Source organism: Lithobates pipiens, unplaced genomic scaffold (assembly GCF_037356315.1).
Source record: "Lithobates pipiens isolate NorthernLeopardFrog02 unplaced genomic scaffold, aLitPip1_a1.2 Scaffold_19, whole genome shotgun sequence".
In the NCBI taxonomy this organism is placed as follows: Eukaryota; Metazoa; Chordata; class Amphibia; order Anura; family Ranidae; genus Lithobates; species Lithobates pipiens.
The window spans coordinates 57142207-57167206 of record NW_027507764.1 but is presented as its reverse complement, the minus strand read 5'-3'; the positions used below and the strand labels follow the sequence as shown (position 1 = coordinate 57167206).

The 25000-nt window shown below is 43.4% G+C and overlaps 1 protein-coding gene across 1 annotated transcript in view; it reads right to left on the bottom strand.

Annotated features, from left to right (window-relative positions):
• Positions 1 to 25000, bottom strand: part of TFPI2 (tissue factor pathway inhibitor 2) — a 36957-nt gene that overhangs the window by 11103 nt on the left and 854 nt on the right. Inside the window, exons 2-3 of the mRNA XM_077490776.1 lie at positions 16215 to 16394; positions 14610 to 14789 (exon numbers count right to left, since the gene is read on the bottom strand). Coding sequence (XP_077346902.1) covers positions 14610 to 14789; positions 16215 to 16394 — 360 coding nt within the window. The remainder of the gene's footprint in view (positions 1 to 14609; positions 14790 to 16214; positions 16395 to 25000) is intronic.

Sequence of the window (25000 nt, the reverse complement as noted above, 5' to 3'; positions counted from 1 at the left end):
CCACTGCCTTGCTAAAGAAGCTGAGGGTAAAGGTGATGGACTAGCCAAGCATGTCTCCAGACCTAAACCCTATTGAGCATCTGTGGGGCATCCTCAAACAGAAGGTGGAGGAGCGCAAGGTCTCTAACATCCACCAGCTCCGTGATGTCCTCATGGAGGCGTTGAACAGGACTCCAGTGGCAACCTGTGAAGCTCTGGTGAACTCCATGCCCAAAAGGCTTAAGGTAGTACTGGAAAATAATGGTGGCCACACAAAATATTGACACTTTGGGCCCAATTTGGATATTTTCACTTAGGGGTGTACTCACTTTTGTTGCCATTGGTTTAGACAATAATTAAACAAGCTGCACACACACTACTTTACATTGTAGCAAAGTGTAATTTCTTCAGTGTTGTCACATGAAAAGATATAGCAAAATATTTTCAAAATTTTTGTGAGAAACAACTATATTACCAAAAGTATTGGGACACCTGCCTTTACACATACACACATAACTTTAATGGCATCCCAGTCTTAGTCTGTAGAGTTCAATAATAAGTTGGCCACCCCTTGTAGCTACAACAGCTTCAACTCTTCTGGGAAGACTGTCAACAAGGTTTAGGAGTGTGTCTATGGGAATGTTTGACCATTCTTCCAGAAGAGCATTTGTGAGGTCAGGCACTGATGTGGGCCAACTCAATATTGAACCCTACGGACTATGACTGGGATGCCTTTAAAGTTCATGGACATGTAAAGGCAGGCGTCCCAATACCTTTGGCAATATAGTGTATCTATACACAAAGGGGTTGATTTAGTAAAGGCAACTCCACTCTGCATTACAAGTGCTCTGCAAGTGCATTTGAAAGTGCACTTGGAAGTGCAGTCGCTGTAAATCTGAGGAGATGATCGGAAATCAGTGGAAGCTCTGCACTTGGAGTGCATGCAAAGTGGATTTTCCTTTAGAATATGCACCGATCAGCCAAAGCAGTATGAACACTGACAGGTAAAGTGAATAACTTTGATTATTTCTTGTTAAAATGGCATCTGAAAGTAGGTGGTATATATTATGTAGTAAGGCAACATGTTGCCCCTGAAGTTTATCTGTTGAAACCCAGAAAAAAATGGGCATGAATAAGGATTTGAGCAACTTTGAGAAGGCCCAAACTGTAATGGCTAGACGACTGGGTCAGAGCAACTCCAAAACTGAAGCTCTTGTTCCTGGTCTGCAGTGGTCAGGACCAACTAAAAGTGGTCCAAGGAAGGAAAGTTGGCAAACCAGCAACAGGATCATGGGCGGCCAAGGCTTATTCATGTACATGAGGGGTGAAGGCTGGCCTGTGTAGTACAATCCAATAGAAGAGCTACTGTAGCTCAAATTGCTGAAAAAGTTAATGATGGTTCTGATAGAAAGATCTCAGAACAGACAGAGCATTGTCCTTTTTTTGTGTATGGGACTGTGACCGGTCAGGTCAATGGGCACATAAGCATCAGAATTGGACCATGAAGCAATGGAAGAAGGTTGCCTGGTCCGATGATGATGTCAAGAATGGTTTGAGGAACACACCAAAAAGTCTGAGGTGTTGACTTCCAAATTCTGCAGATCTCAATCCAATCGAGTAGCTGTGGAATGCGCTGGGAAAATAAGTCTGATCCACGGAGGCCCCACCTTGCCATCTATATGAATTAAAGGATCTGCTACTGCAGGCTTGGTGTCAGATACCACGGCATACCTTCAGAGGTCCAGTGAAGTCCATGTCTCGACAGGTCATGGTGGGTTGTTATAATGCTATGGCTGATCGAAATATACAGTATATATCTCAAAACAGGCTTCCAGGGAAGCAGTGGGTGGGCTAATGCCCAGTCCGGAAAGATGAGAATATATTCGTTAGTATACAGCTTTTGGCAGCCAATCATGACAGTTCATGTGAAAATATCCAAAGGGACAAGCACAACATTTTTTCTTGTGAGATAACAGAATGAACGATTTTCATGTATTTTTATAGTATTTGTATGAAAAAAAAAAGACCAAGACCACACATGCTCGAAAAAAAAACATTACAATACAATAAAATTCATTACATCACTTCCGAAGTTGTATTCTGTTTTACGAGAATTTTTTCTAATTTAGTAACCTATTCGTTTTTCGATATAAGACTAGCGTGCAAAAAAAAAAAAAAGACAATCATTCTTCCGATATTCTTATTGTGTGTAATAAACCTTAACCAGCAGTTAAGTTAAGCCTCGAACACACGATTGGATTGTTGGCCAACAAAACTGCGGAATTTTGTCCGAAGGGCGTTGGCCCAAATTTGTCTTGCATACACACGGTCGCACAATTGTTGGCCAACAATTATGAACGTAGTTGTTTTTCTGCCCTTTAGCGCCACCCTTTGGGCTCCTTCTGCTAATTTTGTGTTAGTAGAAGTTTGGTGAGTGTTGATTCGTACTTTTTATTTTGCACTATTCAGTTAGTGTCTGAATGGCCATTCGTCAACCAGCCATGTTGCGGAATCAGAGGAGATAACGTGTTATTGTATTGTTGTGGTAATTTGCCCCAAAAAAATAAAAATAAATTAAAAAAAAGCATAATAATATTATTCTTGATATCACTAGAAAAAAAAAGCCTTGGAAAATTTGTTTGCAATAATCCATCAGTATCACCAGCAAAGCAGCTTCATTATTATCCCATTAAAGAAGAAGAGAATTGTGCGCTGCATTTGGAGATTTCATAATTTGCCATGTCACAAATGTGAATTCTCCATTATGAACGCTAGTTTACAAGACCGACCGCTTCTGACTCGTTCTTGCTTCTGAGCATGCGTGTACACACTATCGGAAAATCCAACAACAGATATTTGATGGCGGAAAATTTGAAAACCTGCTATCCAACATTTGTTGGCGGAAAGTCCGACAACAATTGTCCGATAGAGCGTACACATGGTCGGTTTTTTCGCCAATAGCCTGTCATCGAACATTTACCATTGGAAAATCCGATCGTGTGTACGAGGCATTAGGCTTCATTTAAACTTGTGTCATGCAACTTTAGACATCAAAGTCACATGAAGTTGAAGCCCATTCTTTTCAAAAGCATCTGTTCAAGTCAGTGCAAATTAAAGTCGGTGGCGACTTTGAAAAGGTGCCTGGTGCAATTTTTGATGCAACTTTGGTCCAGAAAATGTAAAGTTGTAACAAAGTCGCATCAAAATTGCGCTCCAAAGTTGCGCTGGAAATTGCGTGACTTTGGTGTTGTGCTAATGTGAATGGAGCCTTAAACCACCACAAGATAATGGTTATAACTTATATTTGTCAGGATAGACTCCTATGTGCCTCTCTCTGGTGTAGTTTTACATTGTTGGTGAGACCTGAGAGATGGCACAGTACAGACACATCCGGCCAGCTTATCCGGGGACGGACAATAGCGATCACACAACGCTTTCTGACCCCTATTTCCTCTGGTGGACTTGAGTTGGGGGTGTATGTAGGAGCTCCATAGATTTTAAATGGTGATCTGATGTCTACAGACACCTCCAAACAGCGTACAGACATGACACAACAGTCATAGGAATGGAGGGTTGAACATTGAACAATCAAGTTAGAAAACCTCTTTGACTGCCGCCCCCCTCCCGCCAACTGACATAAAGTTTATTGGACATGGATATTGCTCAGAAGACTGCAAAAGATGCAATTATGACAGTAACACATTGCAACCAATCAGAATCAGTGCTTCGGAACTGCCAGCAGAAAAGAGCAAACTTGATTGGTTACTGTTACTGCCACTGCATAATACTATCCCTAGCCTTGGGTGTAGTATTTATTGCCTAACCTTATCTTGAGGAGGTTGTAGATAGATGACACACACAAGGCTAATCTTCCGCTCATCTGGCAATGTCCCAGTGACAGGTATCTGAGTAATGCTTGTTCAGCCACATACTAAGCATGACGAATCTCAGCACCGGCAAGGTGTTACAACACAGCCCCGTGTACAAAGTCTAATGCCAGCCAGTGGGAGAGCAGAAACCTATCCACAGGATATAACAAAGGCTATTGTATACACAAAGAAGACATACTCATGCACACAAGCGAACCACCAGGCCGGCTATGCAATGACCCGGGCCTTGCTGCCCTCAAGAGTGGGGAACCCTAGAAGTAAAAAAATAGAAGAAAAGAGGGCGCATCAGCCTTGCGCTTTATCTTTCGGATGATATTTATTAAAAAGGTACAAAAGAAAACTACTCACAAACAGAAGTGTAAAATCTTGCGACATGGATAGTCATCAGAATAGCAGCATCAAGTTGCAGATTAAACTCCCCAGAGGTCCAGAGGAACTCAGAAAAGTCACTGCCAGCTGACGCGTTTCTAAGGGACTTCCCTTCTTGCTCAGAGCTTAACAGTCGACTTTGGAATAGTGCCCCATCATTGGTATCAGTGGGAGGAATAGTGCCCCATCATTGGTATCAGTGTGAGGAATAGTGCCCCATCATTGGTATCAGTGGAAGGAATAGTGCCCCATCATTGCTATCAGTGGGAGGAATAGTGCCCCATCATTGGTATCAGTGGAAGGAATAGTGCCCCATCATTGCTATCAGTGGGAGGAATAGTGCCCCATCATTGGTATCAGTGGAAGGAATAGTGCCCCATCATTGCTATCAGTGGGAGGAATAGTGCCCCATCATTGGTATCAGTGTGAGGAATAGTGCCCCATCATTGGTATCAGTGGAAGGAATAGTGCCTCGTCATTGGTATTAGTGGAAGGAATAGTGCTCCATCATTCATATCAGTGGAAGGAAAAGTGCTCCATCATTCATATCAGTGGAAGGAATAGTGCCTCATCATTGGTATCAGTGGAAGGAATAGTGCCTCATCATTGGTATCAGTGGAAGGAATAGTGCCCCATCATTGGTATCAGTGGAAAGAATAGTGCCCCATCATTGGTACCAGTGGAAGGAAAAGTGCCCCATCATTGGTATCAGTGGAAGAAATAGTACCCCATCATTGGTATCATTGGAAGGAATAGTGTCCCGTCATTGGTATCAGTGGAAGGAATAGTGCCCCGTCATTGGTATCAGTGGGAGGAATAGTGCCCCATCATTGGTATCAGTGGAAGGAATAGTGCCCCATCATTGGTATCAGTGGGAGGAATAGTGCCCCATCATTGGTATCAGTGGAAGGAATAGTGCCTCATCATTGGTATCAGTGGGAGGAATAGTGCCCCATCATTGGTATCAGTGGAAGGAATAGTGCCCCATCATTGGTATCAGTGGGAGGAATAGTGCCTCGTCATTGGTATTAGTGGAAGGAATAGTGCTCCATCATTGGTATCAGTGGAAGGAATAGTGCTCCATCATTCATATCAGTGGAAGGTATAGTGCCTCATCATTGGTATCAGTGGAAGGAATAGTGCCCCATCATTGGTACCAGTGGAAGGAATAGTGCCTCATCATTGGTATCAGTGGAAGAAATAGTACCCCATCATTGGTATCATTGGAAGGAATAGTGTCCCGTCATTGGTATCAGTGGAAGGAATAGTGCCCCGTCATTCATATCAGTGGAAGGAATAGTGCCTCATCATTGGTATCAGTGGAAGGAAAAGTGCTCCATCATTCATATCAGTGGAAGGAATAGTGCCTCATCATTGGTATCAGTGGAAGGAAAAGTGCTCCATCATTCATATCAGTGGAAGGAATAGTGCCTCATCATTGGTATCAGTGGAAGGAATAGTGCCCCATCATTGGTATCAGTGGAAAGAATAGTGCCCCATCATTGGTACCAGTGGAAGGAATAGTGCCCCATCATTGGTATCAGTGGAAGAAATAGTACCCCATCATTGGTATCATTGGAAGGAATAGTGTCCCGTCATTGGTATCAGTGGAAGGAATAGTGCCCCGTCATTGGTATCAGTGGAAGGAATAGTGCCCCATCATTGGTATCAGTGGAAGGAATAGTGCCCCATCATTGGTATCAGTGGGAGGAATAGTGCCCCATCATTGGTATCAGTGGAAGGAATAGTGCCTCATCATTGGTATCAGTGGGAGGAATAGTGCCCCATCATTGGTATCAGTGGAAAGAATAGTGCCCCATCATTGGTACCAGTGGAAGGAATAGTGCCCCATCATTGGTATCAGTGGAAGAAATAGTACCCCATCATTGGTATCATTGGAAGGAATAGTGTCCCGTCATTGGTATCAGTGGAAGGAATAGTGCCCCGTCATTGGTATCAGTGGGAGGAATAGTGCCCCATCATTGGTATCAGTGGAAGGAATAGTGCCCCATCATTGGTATCAGTGGGAGGAATAGTGCCCCATCATTGGTATCAGTGGAAGGAATAGTGCCTCATCATTGGTATCAGTGGGAGGAATAGTGCCCCATCATTGGTATCAGTGGAAGGAATAGTGCCCCATCATTGGTATCAGTGGGAGGAATAGTGCCTCGTCATTGGTATTAGTGGAAGGAATAGTGCCCCATCATTGGTATCAGTGGGAGGAATAGTGCCTCGTCATTGGTATTAGTGGAAGGAATAGTGCTCCATCATTGGTATCAGTGGAAGGAATAGTGCTCCATCATTCATATCAGTGGAAGGTATAGTGCCTCATCATTGGTATCAGTGGAAGGAATAGTGCCCCATCATTGGTATCAGTGGAAAGAATAGTGCCCCATCATTGGTACCAGTGGAAGGAATAGTGCCTCATCATTGGTATCAGTGGAAGAAATAGTACCCCATCATTGGTATCATTGGAAGGAATAGTGTCCCGTCATTGGTATCAGTGGAAGGAATAGTGCCCCGTCATTGGTATCAGTGGAAGGAATAGTGCCCCATCATTGGTATCAGTGGAAGGAATAGTGCCCCATCATTGGTATCAGTGGGAGGAATAGTGCCCCGTCATTGGTATCAGTGGAAGGAATAGTGCCCCATCATTGGTATCAGTGGAAGGAATAGTGCCCCATCATTGGTATCAGTGGGAGGAATAGTGCCCCATCATTGGTATCAGTGGAAGGAATAGTGCCTCATCATTGGTATCAGTGGGAGGAATAGTGCCCCATCATTGGTATCAGTGGAAGGAATAGTGCCCCATCATTGGTATCAGTGGGAGGAATAGTGCCTCGTCATTGGTATTAGTGGAAGGAATAGTGCTCCATCATTGGTATCAGTGGAAGGAATAGTGCTCCATCATTCATATCAGTGGAAGGTATAGTGCCTCATCATTGGTATCAGTGGAAGGAATAGTGCCCCATCATTGGTATCAGTGGAAAGAATAGTGCCCCATCATTGGTACCAGTGGAAGGAATAGTGCCTCATCATTGGTATCAGTGGAAGAAATAGTACCCCATCATTGGTATCATTGGAAGGAATAGTGTCCCGTCATTGGTATCAGTGGAAGGAAAAGTGCCCCATCATTGGTATCAGTGGAAGGAATAGTGCCCCATCATTGGTATCAGTGGAAGGAATAGTGCCCTATCATTGGTATCAGTGGGAGGAATAGTGCCCCATCATTGGTATCAGTGGAAGGAATAGTGCCTCATCATTGGTATCAGTGGGAGGAATAGTGCCCCATCATTGGTATCAGTGGAAGGAATAGTGCCCCATCATTGGTATCAGTGGAAGGAATAGTGCCCCATCATTGGTATCAGTGGAAGGAATAGTGCCCCATCATTGGTATCAGTGGAAGGAATAGTGCCCCATCATTGGTATCAGTGGAAGGAATAGTGCCCCATCATTGGTATCAGTGGGAGAAATAGTGCCCCATCATTGGTATCAATGGAAGGAATAGTGCTCCATCATTGGTATCAGTGGAAGGAATAGTGCTCCATCATTCATATCAGTGGAAGGAATAGTGCCTCATCATTGGTATCAGTGGAAGGAATAGTGCCCCATCATTGGTATCAGTGGAAAGAATAGTGCCCCATCATTGGTACCAGTGGAAGGAATAGTGCCCCATCATTGGTATCAGTGGAAGAAATAGTACCCCATCATTGGTATCATTGGAAGGAATAGTGTCCCGTCATTGGTATCAGTGGAAGGAATAGTGCCCCATCATTGGTATCAGTGGAAGGAATAGTGCCCCATCATTGGTATCAGTGGAAGGAATAGTGCCCCATCATTGGTATCAGTGGAAGGAATAGTGCCCCATCATTGGTATCAGTGGAAGGAATAGTGCCCCATCATTGGTATCAGTGGGAGGAATAGTGCCTCGTCATTGGTATTAGTGGAAGGAATAGTGCCCCATCATTGGTATCAGTGGGAGGAATAGTGCCCCATCATTGGTATCAATGGAAGGAATAGTGCTCCATCATTGGTATCAGTGGAAGGAATAGTGCCCCATCATTGGTATCAGTGGAAGGAATAGTGCCCCATCATTGGTATCAGTGGGAGGAATAGTGCCCCATCATTGGAATCAGTGGAAGGAATTGTCAGTATCAGTAGCAGGAACTATGTCCCACTGTTGCTGATGTTGGGTGAGGGGGAATAATGCTCCAAGGGTCGGATAAAAGCAAGAAAAAGGTCACTTACGACCCCTGGGCCTCAGTTTGGAGTCCACTGCCTTAAAGCAAAGCGCTAAAGATCATAATACCGCGTTTTTGCCTCATTTCAGTTGTTAGAATGTTTGGAATGTAATTAATCACACGGGAAAGAAAGATGAAATGAAAAGAAAGCAAGAGCCCCACCGCCAGGCTGAAGAGAGCCAGAGACAGTTGCCTAGAGCTCAGAAGAGTTGAAGAGGTCAACATTTTGTGAAAGTTAAATTTATGGTTTTAGTTCCTCTTTAGGATCGTTAGTCCACAGCAACCAATCAAGAAACATCTTGTACTGGTGGGACTGGGGCAGACTGAATTCAGGTTGGTTGTTTTGTGTTACTTAAAGAGGAGCTCCAGGTTCTCCCCAAACTACAAATACTGTAGCTGCTGACTTTTAATATTAGGGCACTTTGCAGGGATCCAGCGGTGTCCTCACTCGAGACGGTTTTTCAATCTGATATCGGGTGCTGGCACCGCCATCTTGATTAAGGGAAACTGGCAGTGAAGCCTTGCGGCTTTACAGCTGGTTTCCTACTGCTTATGCGCGAAGTGTGCTGCACTTTGTGAATGGGCCGGCTACGCGGGAAGGAGGGGAGGCAAACTTCTGTCTCAGTTCACTGCGAAGAACTGAGCCGAAAATGGCAGCGGGTACCTGTCAAAACCAGATATCCGCTCCTCCCCCATCCAAAAAAAGGTACAGAATGTGGCAGCGGATGGGGTTGAGGAGGCAGACAAGAGGAGCTTCACTTTTTGGGTGGAGTCCTGCTTTAACCACTTGGGATCCGCGCTATTGCAAAATGACGGCAATAGCGCGGACCCACATTTTCGGGACTACGTCTATTGACGTAGTCCCGGTTACGAGCGGCCTGCGCGCCCCCTGAGGGGCGCGCGCGGCGCGCTCTGTGATCGGCGAGTCCGTGAGACTCGCCTGATCACCGATCCGTGTAAGGGGTCGATCCCGACCCCTTATCACGTGATCAGCTGTCAGCCAATGACAGCTGATCATGTGATAAAACGGAGCCGGTAATCGGCTAGTATTCCTCCTCGCGCTGACAGCGCGAGGAGAAAAAAAAAAAGCCGATCGCTGGCGGCCGTGTTCGGGACATCAGTCCCGATCACGGCCAGCAATTTAAAAGGACACCTGCCCCCTGCCAGTGCCCACCTGCCACCCGCAGTGCCATCCTGAAATAAAGTAAGTGCCCCCCTGTCAGTGCCACCCAGCAGTGCCCATAGTGCCCACAGTGCCACCCAGCAGTGCCCACAGTGCCACCCAGCAGTGCCCACAGTGCCACCCACAGTGCCACCCAGCAGTGCCACCCACAGTGCCACCCAAAATCTGCCTCAGGTGCTGCACCCCAGTGCCGCCCATCAGTGCCCAGCAGTGCCGCCCATCAGTGCCCAGCAGTGCCGCCCATCAGTGCCCAGCAGTGCCACCTATCAGAGCCACCTATCAGTGCCACCTATCAGTGCCCATCAGTCCCATCTATCTGTGGTACCTATCAGTGCCCATCCGTGCCACCCATCCGTGCCACTTATCCGTGCCACCCATCCGTGCCATCTTATCTGTGCCCATCTTTGCCCATCAGTGACGCCTTATCTGTGCCCATCGGTGCCGCCTTATCTGTGCCTATTAGTGCCGCCTTAACTATGCCTATCAGTGCCCACCAGTGCAGCCTATCAGTGCCCACCAATGCAGCCCATCAGTGCCCACCAATGCAGCCCATCAGTGCCCACCAATGCAGCCTATCAGTGCCGCCTAATCAGCGCACTTCAATGAAGGAGAAAAATGACCCGTTTGCAAAATTTTATAACAAACTATTAAAACATGATTTTTTTTTTTTTTTTTTTTGCATCTTTTTTTGTTTGTTTAGCAAAAAATAAAACTCCGAGCTGTAACTAAATACCACCAAAAGAAAGCTCTATTTGTGGGAAAAAAATGATAAAAATTTCATTTGGGTACAGTGTTGTATGACCGCGCAATTGTCACTCAAAGTGCATCAGCGCTGAAAGCTGAAAATTGGTCTGGGACTGAGGGGGGTTTAAGTGCCCAGTAAGCAAGTGGTTAACTTAAAGCAGAATTAAACCCATGTGAATAATAACTCACAGTTGCTTGTGCTCTCAACCAAATTGTCAAGCCATCAAATGGCTGGTGTCATAACTGATCTTGTGTAGCACCATGGCAACTGCACATCAAATGGCAAGATAGCGGCTTCCTTGGCTGTAAAGAATAAAAGGATTTGCTTCCTCTTATGTCCTGTACACACGGTCGGACATTTCGACAACAAAATCCATCAGATTTTTTCTGACGGATTTTGTGCCAAACTTGTCTTGCATACACACGGACAAAGTTGTCACGTACGTCGGGACTATAAACGGGCCAGTAGCCAATAGCGGTGGTCTCTTAATTTATTCTGAGCATGTGTGGCACTTTTTCCGCCGGATTTGTTGAAACGCGATCGGAATTTAAGCGATCGGATTTTGTTGTCGGAAAATTTTAGATCCAGCTCTCAAACTTCATGTGTCAGAAATTCCGACGGAAAAAAACCCGATGGAGCCCACACACGATCAGATTTTCCAAAAACAAGATCCGATTGTACATTTTCCGTTTGGAAAGTCTGACCGTGTGTACAGGGCATAAAGCCACTTGCCCTCTGCAAAGTTAGACTCCCTTCGTGACAAGGCCATTTTTTGCTATTCAGCACTGCGCTACTTTAACTGGCAATTGCGCGGTCATGCAACACTGTACCCATATGAAATTTATATCATTTTTTTCCCACAAATAGAGCCTTCGTTTGGTGGTATTTGATCACCTCTGGGCTTTTGTTTTTTGCTATATAAACGAAAAAATACTGAACATTTTGAAAAAAAACACAGGTTGTCCTAGTTTCTCTTATAATATTTTGCAAACAATGAATCTTTCTTCATAAATTTAGGCCACAATTTTGCTCTGCAGATGATGTCAGTTAAGGGCCGGTTCACACAGCGAGGCGCGGCGAGGCAAGTCGGAGACGCCTGCGGGGACCTCAGCGGCGACTTGCAGAGGACTTCTGTATAGAAGTCAATGCAAGTCGCCCCTGAAGTCGCCCAGAAGTAGTACAGGAACCTTTTTTCTGAGTCGGAGCGACTCGAGTCGCTCCTCTCAGAACGGTTCCATTGTACAGAACGGGGGCGACTTGCGGGAGCGAGGCGAGGCGAGCCGTGTCGCCTCGCATCGCCTCGCTGTGTGAACCGGCCCTTAAGCAATCTGACTAGTAAAGAGTTTTTGTTTATTTTAATAAATCGTTCAACACCTTATTAACCCCTGGTTTACTGTAATTAGCCCTAATTAAGGCCTAATGCCGCGTACACATGATCGGAATTGCGGCCAGAAAAAGACCGATGAGAGCTTTTCATCGGAAAATGTGACCATGTGTATACTCCATCGGAATTTAGCTGTCCGAATTTCCGCCAGCCAAAAATTGAGAGCATGTTCTCAATTTTCCCGACGGAAAAACTTTCTATCGGAAATTCCGATCGTGTGTATGCAATTCCGACACGCCAAAAATCACGCATGCTCAGATTCAACTACGAGACAGAAGCTATTGGCTACTGGCTATTGAACTTCCTTTTTCTAGTCCCGTCCTACGTGTTGTACGTCACCACGTTCTAAACAATCGGAATTTGGTGTGAACGTGTGTAGGCAAGACAGCTTGAGCCGAATTCCATCAGAATTTCATCTGGAAAACCATCAGAGCTTTTTTCCGACGGGAATTCCGATCGTGTGTACGCGGCATGAGTCTCCATCTCTCATCAATTATTATTTTCCTACTGATTTGTTTCTATTTCATTAGCGATTATTATTTAAACTTTTTTTTGGTTAATATATTGTGTACACAATTAACATATATTTACAAATTTTCCATTTAAAAAAGCACAAAATTGAAAAAAAGAAAAACAACTTTATTTAATTTGTAAATAACTTTGCAATGCTTTGTACCAGTATTTTTTTGTGTCATTTTAAACTGGACACATTACAGAATGAAAGGCGCACATTTGGCACCTTTCGGATACCTGACAGGTATTCTGTCCCCACTTCCGGGTGATCTCGCCGTGGCGAATTTACGCCAGCAGCTCGGGTTCCTCCACCTCCCTCCTCCTTCCCCCGCCGCCGTGCCAGTAGGAGAGAGGAGCAGAGCGGAGCCTCGGGCATGTGCAGTAGGGTTCTCAGCATGAAGCCGTAAGGCTACACTGACGGGTTCCCTTACCGGCAATGGCGGCCACAGCACCCAACATCTGATGGAAACATCAGCTGCGGCGTCGACATCGCTGGACTCCAAGACAGGTAAGTGTCCGATTATTTAAAGTCAGCAGCTGCAGTATGTGTAACTGCTGGCTTTTAAGTTTTGCAGGGGTGGGCGGACCGCCACTTAAATGACCAGGCCACTTTTTGCGATTCAGCACTGCGTCACTTTAACTGAAAATTGCGCGGTCGTGCGACGTTGTACCCAGACAAAATGTAAGTCCCCCCCCCCCACAAATAGAGCTTTCTATTGGTGGTACTTGATCACCTCTGCTTTTTTTTTATTTTTTGCGCTATTAACGTAAGACTGACGATTTTGAAAAAATATATATATTTTTTTTACTTTCTGCTTTAATACATAATATACCAAAAAAATTATTTATTCATTATTTTAGGCCAATATGTATTCTGCTACATATTTTTGGTAAAAAATAAATAAAAATAAGCGTATATTGATTGGTTTGTGCAAAACTTATAGCGTCTACAAAATAGTGGAAAGATTTAGAGACTTTTTTTTTTTAATTATTGGTTTTACTAGAAATGGCAGGGATCGGCAATTTTTAGTGGGACTGCGACATTGCGGCGGACAAATCTGACCCTAATGCCAGCTATACACAAATAGAGCTTTCTATTGGTGGTACTTGATCACCTCTGCGTTTTTTTATTTTTTGCGCTATTAATTTAAGACTGACAATTTTGAAAAAAAAAATATTTTTTTACTTTCTGCTTTAATACATAATATACAAAAAAAAATATTTATTCATTAATTTAGGCCAATATGTATCCTGCTACATATTTTTTGGTAAAACAAAATTAAAATAAGCGTATATTGATTGGTTTGTGCAAAAGTTATAGCGTCTACAAAATAGGGGAAAGATTTAGAGAGTTTTTTTTTATTATTATTATTGGTTTTACTAGTAATGCCAGGGATCTGCAATTTTTAGTGGGACTGCGACATTGTGACGGACAAATCTGACCCTAATGCCGGCCATACACGGTTCGAATTTCGAAAGAATTTTCTTTCGAAAATCATATCTAAGAATTTTCGTATGAATTTTGCACCATTAGTGGGCTGCAGCAACGGCCGCTTTTCGTGCGGCAATTAAATTTGAGGAATTGAACGTGTTTGACATTTTTTGAGAAATTTACATAGAGAAAAGAAGATTCCCGGCCGCGAAAATTCTCTTCTGTAGCAACATGAGGTGAAGTTGAAGGCTTGGTTGCCGAATTTCGAAAACAAATCAATAGTGGCGTCATCGGATCACAAAAAAAACAAAAAAACCGTTCTGATTTTGAAAAGAAAATTTGTTCAAAATTCGACCATGTATGGCCTGCATAAGTGACACTTTATGGTGACTGGTGACACCAATGCAGTGATCAGTGCTAAAAAAATGCTGTATAAACGGCACTGGCAGGGAAGGGGTTAACACCAGTGGTGATCAAGGGGTTAAGTGTTCCCTAGGGAGTTGTTTCTAATTGTGGGGGGGAGGGGATTGACAGAGATTACAGAGAGATCGCTGTTCCTGATCACTAGGATCAGACGATCTCTCTCTTCTCCCCTGTCAGAACAGGGATCGGCCTTGTTTACATAGGGCAGAATCCATGGCAAGGGGTGTGTCCTATGCCTGCACACTTTTACTGATAGGTGTCCCTCATTCCCATCTCAAAAGGTTGGGAGGTGTGGTGTTACCTTGTTATCTTTAGTAATAACAAAATGTAAAAGTTGCTTCGGTCCATAGTGGGTGAACAGATGTGAGATGTGAAGTGGTCAATATTCATGGGGCCGCAGGTCACATTTCATATATATTGCCATCATGTAATAAAACAAACATGACTTACTCCTCTTGGGCGAGCATGCCTCCAGACAGGAAGCCTCATCTCTGTAATTATTATCGTTGCCATAGCAACCACCGTAAATGAACAGCTCACACTTCATCGTCAACAAGTTGTAAGCGTAACGCTTTATATATCCACGGCACGGCCCTGGCTCCTCCTCCATTCTACAAGGCTTGGGGACTTCTGAGGATAAAAAAAAAAAACAAGAAACCTGTAAAAACACGCCTCAACCAAACATTTTTACCCCCCCCGACTGCACGGCTAAACGAGGACTTACGTTTTTATAAAGTTGAATGTGTGAGTTCTGGTGTGAGCTGGCCCCAAGACGTGTTTAGACACATTTAGACCCCTTTCAAACCACACCGCCCATAGAGTGGGATTTGCCGCCGGATTTGCAGCGCATTTCGGCCGCTTTTACCCCCGCTCGTGGCCGAGAAAGGGTTAAAACCGCCGGCAATACGCGTTTTGGCTTTTAGCAGAGTTTTAGGAGCTGCTGCAGTTAGCTGAGGTTCAATCTCCCTCAAAACCCCTTTCCTGAATGTGAAAGAATTGCATTCAGGATAGTAACGTTTTCACCACTGGCCGTGGGGAAAACTCAAAATCGCGCCACGGTTATACCATGGCTGCAGTAAATGTAGGCCAAGTGTACATGAAGCCTAATGCCCTGTACACACAATCGGACTTTCTGACAACAAAACCGTGGAATTTTGTTCAAAGGTTGTTGGCTCCAACTTGTCTTGCATACACACGGTCACACAAATGTTGCCCAATAATTACGAACGTGGTGACTTACAAGACGGACGGCGAGCCGATAAAAAGGAAGTTCAATAGTCATGTGGTATCTGCATTACGAACGCTAGTTTTACAAGACTGAGCGCTTCTGGCTCATACTTGAATCTGAGCATGCGTGGACTTTTGTGTGACGGACTTGTGTACACACGATCGGAAAGTCCGACAACAAAAATTTGTTGGCGGAAAATTTGAGAACCTGCTAACCAACATTTGTTGGCGGAAATTCCGCCAACAAATGTTCGATGGAGCATACACATGGTCGGACTTTCCGCCAACAAGCTCACATCCAACATTTGTTGTTGGTAAATCCGATCGTGTGTACACGGCATTAGCGCCTTTCTCCATCTTTTCAACACAGAGGTATCCTTGACATAACTTTTCGGTCTTAGGGACCCCCTGCTACAAATGAATATATCTACAACTCATGATACATTAGTGTAATGGTCAGTGGGAAGAATGTTCTTTACACTTGTGGTCATTGGAAAGAATTACCCCCATACAGATAGCTAAAAGATCAATGGTATCAGTTGGAACTTATTTGAGAGGCCAATATTTCTCATTGCTCAAGGATACTCTTGCTCTAACCTCTTGCTCTAACCTCTTGCTCTAACCTCTTGCTCTAACCTCTTGAGGAACCCTGGTTGAGAAACCCTGCTTTAAGGAAATGTGGTGGACAGTTTAGTAGAGGGTTCTTATTTGTCTTTACTTCTTCTTTAATGCAACTCAACCCATATATATATATATATATATACATATATATATATATATATATATATATACACACACACATTTTGAATGCACACAATAAGAACTCACTTTTGATTTTCCAACATGTTTTCTCACAGTCCTCCACGGTCTCAAAATTGTTGGCATTTCCATCACAGCCTCCATAGAGGAACTCCTCACATGTTTGCGTGTACCGGTTATAATAATATTGGGGTATGAGACCCCGACAGTTCCCTTCATCTCGTGGTAGGAGACATGCGGTGATGTTACCTGCAATATAATCACGGCTTGTTAGGGGGCATAGTACACAGATGGAATAAATTAAAAAATCACATGTTCTCAATTATAAAGATACTGATAAATCCAACCTTATGCAAATATATATACATACATACTATACCAGCTTTTCTAAAATGTTTTAATATTGAGGAACCCTTGAAATAATAGTCACAGGGAACCTCTGGGGAATATTACTGCATCTACAGCTCTCAGTACATTAGTGTGATAGTCATGGAGAAGAATGCTCCGTTCGTTGTTGGAATAATCTCCCTCTTACAGATAGCTAAAAATATCAGTGATTTCAGTAGCAACTTATTGGAGAGGCAGAAAGTGCTTATTGCTCAAGCAACCCCTGGTGACCATGGAACCCTTATTTAGAAAGCCTGTACTATACATACACGCATATTTTTATTTCCATGAATGGTAAGCTGTGGGTGTACCAGTCTGCCTCTAAAACTGGCCATAGATGAATCAAAATTCACCCGGTTCAGCAGGAATCAGATAAATTTTGTTCCCTCTATGGACAGGCTGACTGTACTGAAGTCGATCCATGGACTGCCTGTCTGTTTTTTGTTTTTTTTTGCCTGATCACTGCCGGCAGCTATAACGGGGCAGCAATGATCTTTGTATTCTGCTGGTGGAGAAGGCTTCATGCTCTCCCTGCCGGCAGAACACAATAGCGATGTCGGAGGGATTCCTCCATCAACACTGATTGTGTTGATGGGAAACTGATCTATTCTCTTTCCTTCAACCCATGGCTGAAGGAAATAAAATTGCATTATGTATGACCAGCCCCTGAGCTAAAGTCCCTACCAATTAGTTGTTTGAATAGCTCTGGGAAGCTCCTAATTACTGTGATTTGGAGCTACTGTACTATCACAAGCTGGCTGTACACCAGTAGACTATTGTTCAACCGTTCTGCACTGGTGCCTCCCAGTCATTTAAGAGGTTTCAGATGCCGGGAGGTGGGGCAGCTTTTATGATCATGTGACCACTATGATTGGTTGGCAAAGTAATCACATGATCGGAAAGCTCGCAAGAGCTCGCAAGAAGCAATCAGAAGCTTTCTGTTAGCTGCCAGTAACTGTGCCAAAAGCACGCGAACGCTATCGCCAACAGTACGCAAATATGCAGCCACTCAGCAGCAAGGCCCACCCGCCGAGAGGCCACATATTTGCGTACTTTTGGCACCTAGTGGTTAAATGACTGTATAGAAATTCAGAAAAAATCCTTTCTCTGAACATTCCAATTGGTCATCATTGAGTCAACTAATTTCAAAAGCCCTTAAAATGTCACCTAGACCCGCTATTTGGACAGAGTCCCAAACATATTGCACAGGATTCTTTTGTACCCAGAGCATTACATTGGGGTTGATTTACTAAAACTGGAGAGTGCAAAATCTGGTGCAGCTGTGCATGGTAGCCAATCAGCTTCTAAGTTCAGCTTATGCAATTAAGCTTTGCCAAAAAACCTGGAAGCTTGCCCGCTTTTAAATTCTCCAGTTTTAGTATATTAACCTCCCTGTCGGTGATCCCGAGTCTGGCTCGCGCTTGGATTTTAGTTCCACGAGCGGTAACCCCGAGCCAGACTCGGGATCGCATCGCTGAATACAGGGAGGACACAGGGAGAGGTTACTTACCTTGTCCCCTGGATCCAGCGATGTCCTCCGCGCTGTGTGATCGAGCTGTCCTCCACTCGATTCACACCGTGCCCGAACGCCACCGAGCTCCATTCCCTGCGACGTTACGACACATGGGAGCAGAGATCGGCGCCAAATTCAAAAAAGTTAAAACACACAAAACACACACAGTACTGTAATCTTATAGATTACAGTACTGTATAAAAAAAATACACACCCCCTTTGTCCCTAGTGGTCTGTCCAGTGCCCTGCATGCACTTTTATATTATAAATATAGTTTTTTCTGCCTGAAATTTGGAGATTGTCCATAGCAACCAGAAAGTGTCCCTTTTTCAGTGTTTTAGGATTTGATTACATTATTGAATAATTTTTTTTATTATTTATTATATTATAAACTTTATCATACCCGGGATGTCTGCTAGACTCTGGTTTGAACAGATTTAAGAGAGTTATTCCTAAGAATTACAGGACTACAGTATAAAACGCCAAATTTCCATGCAAAATAATTGTACCGCTTTCAGTACCTAAAACCAGACTGAATCATACCGCCAGGGAGGTTAACTCCAAAATGACAATTTTTCATGCAAAAAAAAAAAAAACACATTCAAAGTTAGAATTTTGTTGATTTGGAAAAAAATTCCATCCTGCTCTTAATTTTCTCATCGCTACTGTTGAAACTGATAATTCATTTGACCCCAATAGCCAAAATTTTTTATTAAAAATTGAAAAACTATAATGTTTACACAAAATTGTAGTGATGGCCATCTTAACCTCCCTGGCGGTTTTCCCAAGTGTGGCTCTGGGTTAAATTTCAGTACCATTAGTGGTATCCCCTGAGCCACAGTCGGGATTGCATTGCAGGATCCTGGTGCGGTATACTTACCTTGTCATCAGGATCCTACGGTGTCCCCCCCTCCCCCCGTCCGTGGTCTCTGTCCTCAGCCTAATGCCTCTTTGTGCCAAGCTCAGTTTCCCTGCGAGCGTCGCGACGCACGGGGGTGGAGCCCGGCGCCAAATAAAAAAAAATAGAAAATTCATAATGCATACAGCACACTGTAATCTTACAGATTACATTACTGTATGAAATTATTCCACATCCCTTTTGTGCCTAGTGCTTTGTCCAGTGCCCTGCATGCACTTTTATATTATATATACTGTTCTTTCTTCCTGGAAACTGGAGATTGTCCATAGCAACCAAAAAGTGTCCCTTTACCTCAAAAGTGGTTTTAAACCAGCTAGAAAACAGCGATAGTAAATTAGAATCACTCGCAGAATTGAGTGATAGTGAATCCTGGGGACATTCATTTTATTATTATTATTTTTTATAATTATTTTTTATAGTATAATTTATGATTTTGTGTTTCAAACTTTATCATACTCGGGATATCAACTAGACTCTTGTTTGGACAGATTTAAGTGTGTTGTACGGCTTTGAGACACAAAAACCCGACATAATCATACCGCCAGGGAGGTTACAAAAGCAGCTCTTTATGCTACCTAAACTAAACTCCTGATTGGCCGGGTACTGAGCAGGGAGACCCCCACTGATTGGTCAATGGCAGACCTACTACCAATTCCCACTATTTCAAATTAGAAAATGTATTTTAAGGAAACCTGTGCTGACAGAGATTTGGAGCTCTTTCTGCTCTCTGAAACTGCAAATTGCCTGTCCATCATGTTGATCCTCTGACTTTAGTACTTTAGAAGTGTTTGACCCAGAATAAATGTGCATCTTATGCCACGTACACACAACCAGACTTTCCGACAGACTAGGTCCGATGGGATCAGTCCGTCGGAAACTCCGATCGTGTGTGGGCTAGTCCGACCGCTTTTTATTTTTAAAAAAATCAGACTGACCTAGAAATAGAACATGTTTCAAATCTATCCGACAGACTCAAGTCCGACGGACTAAAAATCGGGAAAACGTTCGTCTGTGTGCTGGTCCGACAGACCAAATACGACGCAAGGGAAGCTATTTGCTACTGGCTATTGAACTTCCTTGATTAGTCTCGTTTACGTCATTGCGTTCAAAACGAAAGGACTTTCGAACGGACTTAGTCCAGTCATGTGGGGCCAAGTCCGTTCATTCGGAAAGTTCTTCGGACCTCCGCCGAAAGTCCGTCGGGAAGACCGTTGGACCTAGTCTGTCAAAAAGTCTGGCCGTGTGTACGCGGCATTAGCAAAACAGAAGCCTTGATCTTGCTTGTTTAAGGTCCGTGACTCCCAAAGTATCAAAGCCATTGGATCAGAATAATAGCCAGGGGACTAGTATTTTCAGAAAGCTTTATAGTTCTACTTCTCTCAGCACAAGTTTCTAATAAAAATGATTTGTTATAGTAAACAGGAGTCTATGAGAAGATGATCCATAATGTGCTGTATAATGCATGTGCACAGTGGGGTTGATTTACTAAAGGCAAATAGACTGTGCACGTGATTGGATACTCTTTGCAAAGTGAAGCTTTACCTCATTTACTAAGCTCTGGAGCAACTGTACTTGCAGAAAGTCTATTTACCTTTAGTAAATCCACACCTCCCAACTTTTTGAGATGGGAGCGAGTGACACCTATTAGCAAACCTATGTAGTCATAGGACACACTCCCTGCCACACCCCCTTAAAGGAGAATTGTACAAAAAAAAGATTTTTTTAAACCTGTAAGTGCTTTTTTAACTACTACTATTCCTTTATATTGGCTTTTGGAATTTACAAATGCAGCAATTTAGAAATTGGTTGAAAGGTTTAGCACTGTAAACACTTGCTGATAGATAAGAAGTGCATTTTATATACAACTATATAGATCAGACCAAAATGAGGGACGGATGAGGAGGAAAGAGGGACAGAGGGACATTGTTCCAAATCAGGGACAGTCCCTCCAAATCAGGGACAGTTGGGAGCTATGAGTAAATCAACCCCTATGAGAAGATGGGGGGTTATTTACGAAAAGGCAAATCCACCTTGCACTAGAAGTGCAAAATGCACTTGAAATTGCTCTGAAAGCACACTTGGAAGTGCAGTCACTTTAGATCCCAGAGGGACATGCAAGGAAAATAAAAAACAGCATTTTAGCTTGCACGTGATTGGATGATAAAATCAGCAGAGCTTCCCCTCATTTCAGATCTACCCCTTAGATTTACAGCGACTGCACTTCCAAGTACACTTTCAGTGCAATTTCAAGTGCATTTTGCACTTGTAGTTTGCACTTGTAGTGCAAAGTAGATTTGCCTTTCGTAAATAACCCCTCATGGTCTATATTGTATACAATGCATGTGCACGGTGGGGTTGATTTACTAAAGGAAAGTAGACTTTGCACCCTGCAAGTGCAGTTGCTCCAGAGCTTAGTAAGTGAGGTAAAGCTACACTATACAAAGAATATCCAATCACGTGCAAGAAAAGAAGAAAAACAGCATTTTCGCTTGCATGAGATTGCATTCTGGAAGTCATCAGAACTTTTCCTCATTTACTAAGCTCTGGAGCAATTAAACTTTGCAAAAGTGTGAAGGGGGAGATTCAGGGGTGGACTGATAACTCATGGGGCCCCTGGGCAATAGGAGATGATGGGGCCTCCAGGCAATAGGAGATTATGGGGCCCCCAGGCAATAGGAGATTATGGGGCCCCCAGGCAATAGGAGATTATGGGGCCACACAGTATACACACACACACACATACAGCATACACACACACACCGACACACAATATACACACAGTATACACACACATATAACCCTGATGGGACCCCTTAGTGGCATGGGGCCCTCGGACAGTGCCCAAGAGCCTGAATGGTCAGTCCGCCCCTGGGGAGATTTACTAAAAACATGCATTGCAAAATCTGGTGCAGCTCTGCCTAGCAACAAATCAGTTTCCAGGTTTTATTGCCAAAGCTTAATTGAACAAACTGAATTTAGAAGCTGATTGGCTCCCATGCACAGCTGCACCAGACTCTGAGTGCACACAGTGTTAGTAAATTATGGTTACAGTCTTTTTTCCTTTAGCAAATCAACTCCAATCAAGTTAAATTATGGTGAAGAGCTTTGTCCACGGTCGCAAAGATCCGTCCTGCTGTTCAAAGATAAATCTTTCCACATAACATCTGAATATCCTAAGTACATGCCAAAGTGAATTCCATGCTCTAACTACCAGATGTCAACAAATCAAATGTTTTCCATTAAAGTCTTAATGTAATCCAACCAAAAAAAATATATATATATATTATGCATCCAAAAACACCTAAAAAGTTCTGTAAGTTTGTTAATTTTTTTGGTCTTGAATCAATTATCCCACCCTTCCCCCCTCTTAGCATTGCACAGCATTCCGAGATAGGAATGTGTGGCCAAACATATTATATTTACTTGACTCCCATCTGCACAGCAAGGAAGACAAGAGTTACAATACGCTTTGTGTTATGGGGAAAAAAAAATAAAAAATACCCGCAACTTGCAGAAACTTGTCCAAAAACTTTGCAGATCACGAACAAACTTTCAGTAAAAATGCACAGCCTGCCAGATCTCTTTCTCAAATATTATTCTCACTATCCATATTATCTGAGGTTAAACTAAAACAATTTTGAACAAAATATATATATATCTAAAGGATGGGATCATGTTATCGGCCCACCCAGGACAACATGCCCCACTTTTAAGTACACAATGGGGTTTATTTACTAAAGCTGGAAAGTGAAAATTCAGGCTCACTTCTGCATAGAAACCAATGAACTTCCAGGTTTTATTACCAAAGCTCAATTGAACAAGATGGGATAGAACCTCATTGGTTTCTATGCAGAATTGAGTCTGATTTTGCACTTTCCAGCTTTAGTAAATAAACCCCATTGTGTACTTAAAAGTGGGGTATGCCTGTTTGTAGGTTCAACGGTGAAGCGTCTACAATTCTTTCTAACTCCGATCTACGTATCAATTAGCCTGGCAGAAACTGGCCAAATTTCGATCCATCTATGAGCAGGCTGATTGTACTGAAGTTGATCTATCGATTGATATCAGTACAACCAGCCCCTTGTTGGTTTTTTTTTTTTGCCTGATCTCTGCCGCCAGCTATAGCCGGGCAGCAGTGATCATTGTATTCTGCTGGTGGGGAAGGTTGCCCATGCTCCCTGCCAGCAGAACACAAATAAACTTTGGGGGGGGGGGGGATTCAATAAATTTTATTTTCTTCAACCTGAGGTTGAAGGAAAGAAAACTGCAAAGTGTATGGCTTGCCCAAGTGTTCGGGGGACCCCCTGGGCATAAGTCGCCCACCAGTTATGGAAATTCTGAAAACAAAAATCCTTCCTCCATCCTCCATTCTGCTCCTTCTAATTCTCTCATCACTACGGTTGAAATTGATCATCAATTTGACCCCAAAAGCTTTGCATTGGGTTTGATTTACTAAAACTGGAGAGTGAAAAATCTGGTGCAGTTGTGCGTGGTAGCCAATCCGCTTCTAACTTCAGTTTGTTCAATTAAACTTTGCCAAGAAAAAAAAAATGGAAGCTGATTGGTTACTATGCAGAGCTGCACCGATTTTTCTCTTGCAGTTTTGTAGTTTTAGTAAATCAACCCCTGTGCACTTTGCAATGTGCAGTTGCTCCAGAGCTTAGTAAATGAGCAGAAGCTCTGCTGACTTCCATCCTCCACCTATCAAATCATACTTACTGTCACTGTGCAGCTTGTTTTGCACAGAGTGGCCCCGATCCTCGACTTCTGGGGTCCCCCGGCGGCGCTGGTAGCTCCTCCTCTTATCAGATAACCCCCTAGTAGAGGCGCTCTCCCGGGGTGGTTACCTTGCGGGAGCATTCCTGAGTCCAGCATTTGCGTCAATAGACATGAATGCTGGCCCCGCCCCCCTCAGCACCCGTGTCATTGGATTTGATTGACAGCAGCGGGAGCCAATGGCTGCACTGCTATCAATCTATCCAATGAAGAGCCCAGACAAGGGGCAGAGAGGGAGAGCGCATCTCCGTCGAGTGAATTCCAGGGCTTGGGTAAGTGAAACGGGGGGCTGGGGGGCCGGGGACCACCAGAAGTTTTTTTCACCTTAATGCATAGGATACATTAAGGCGAAAAAACACGAGGAGGGTTTACAACCCCTTTAATGTACACGGGACGTTTTACAACTTCTCCTGAACGATTTAACTTAACAATTTAAAAACTTCATCAATTTGACCCCAATAGAATTACATTGGGGTTTGATTTACTAAAACTGGAGAGTGCAAAATCTAGTGCAGCTGTGCGTGGTAGCCAATCAGCTTCCAACTTCAGCTTGTTCAATTAAACTTTGACAAAAACAAACAAACTGGAATTTGATTGGTTAATATGCAGAGCTATGCAGGACTCGCCCCCCCACTTAACAGTTTAAAAACGTCAGTTTAGAAAACTTTTTTTCCCCAAATAGTCAAAAATAAAAAATGGCTGTAAATGAAATGCTGAGTTACTGAGTTACCACGTTTACAAGCTGTTACAGGCGTCAGGCATTTTTTTTTTTCTTTCCAAAAAATACTTAACTGCCTAGAAACGACTATAAAGGACCCCTGTGTACATGTACTGATACGATACATAGAGCAGAGTTCAGGGGCAGCTAAAAAAAAATGCCCAACTGCTCCTAAACATCCGTCTGCGTACATGAAGCCTTACTGTACTGTCTACCCTTATGCTGTAAAGCGCTGTGCAAACTGTTGGCGCTGTATAAATCCTGTATAGTAATAAAAATAAAAATCATCCAATCATGTGCAAGCAAAAATACTTTTTTTTTTTTCCTTGCATGTGATCGGGTATTATTTGCAAAGTGAACCTTTAGGCTCCATGCACACTGGACGTAAAAATAATGTTATAAAAACGCCAGTAGCTTTGAGTCTTTCAGCATTTTTTAACGTTTTTGCAATAGCGTTTATTAGCGTTTTTCCACGTTTTTTTTAACGGATCAAAAATGTAAAATAAAAAAACGCTGGTAAGACGTGTTTTTTTGCGTTTATC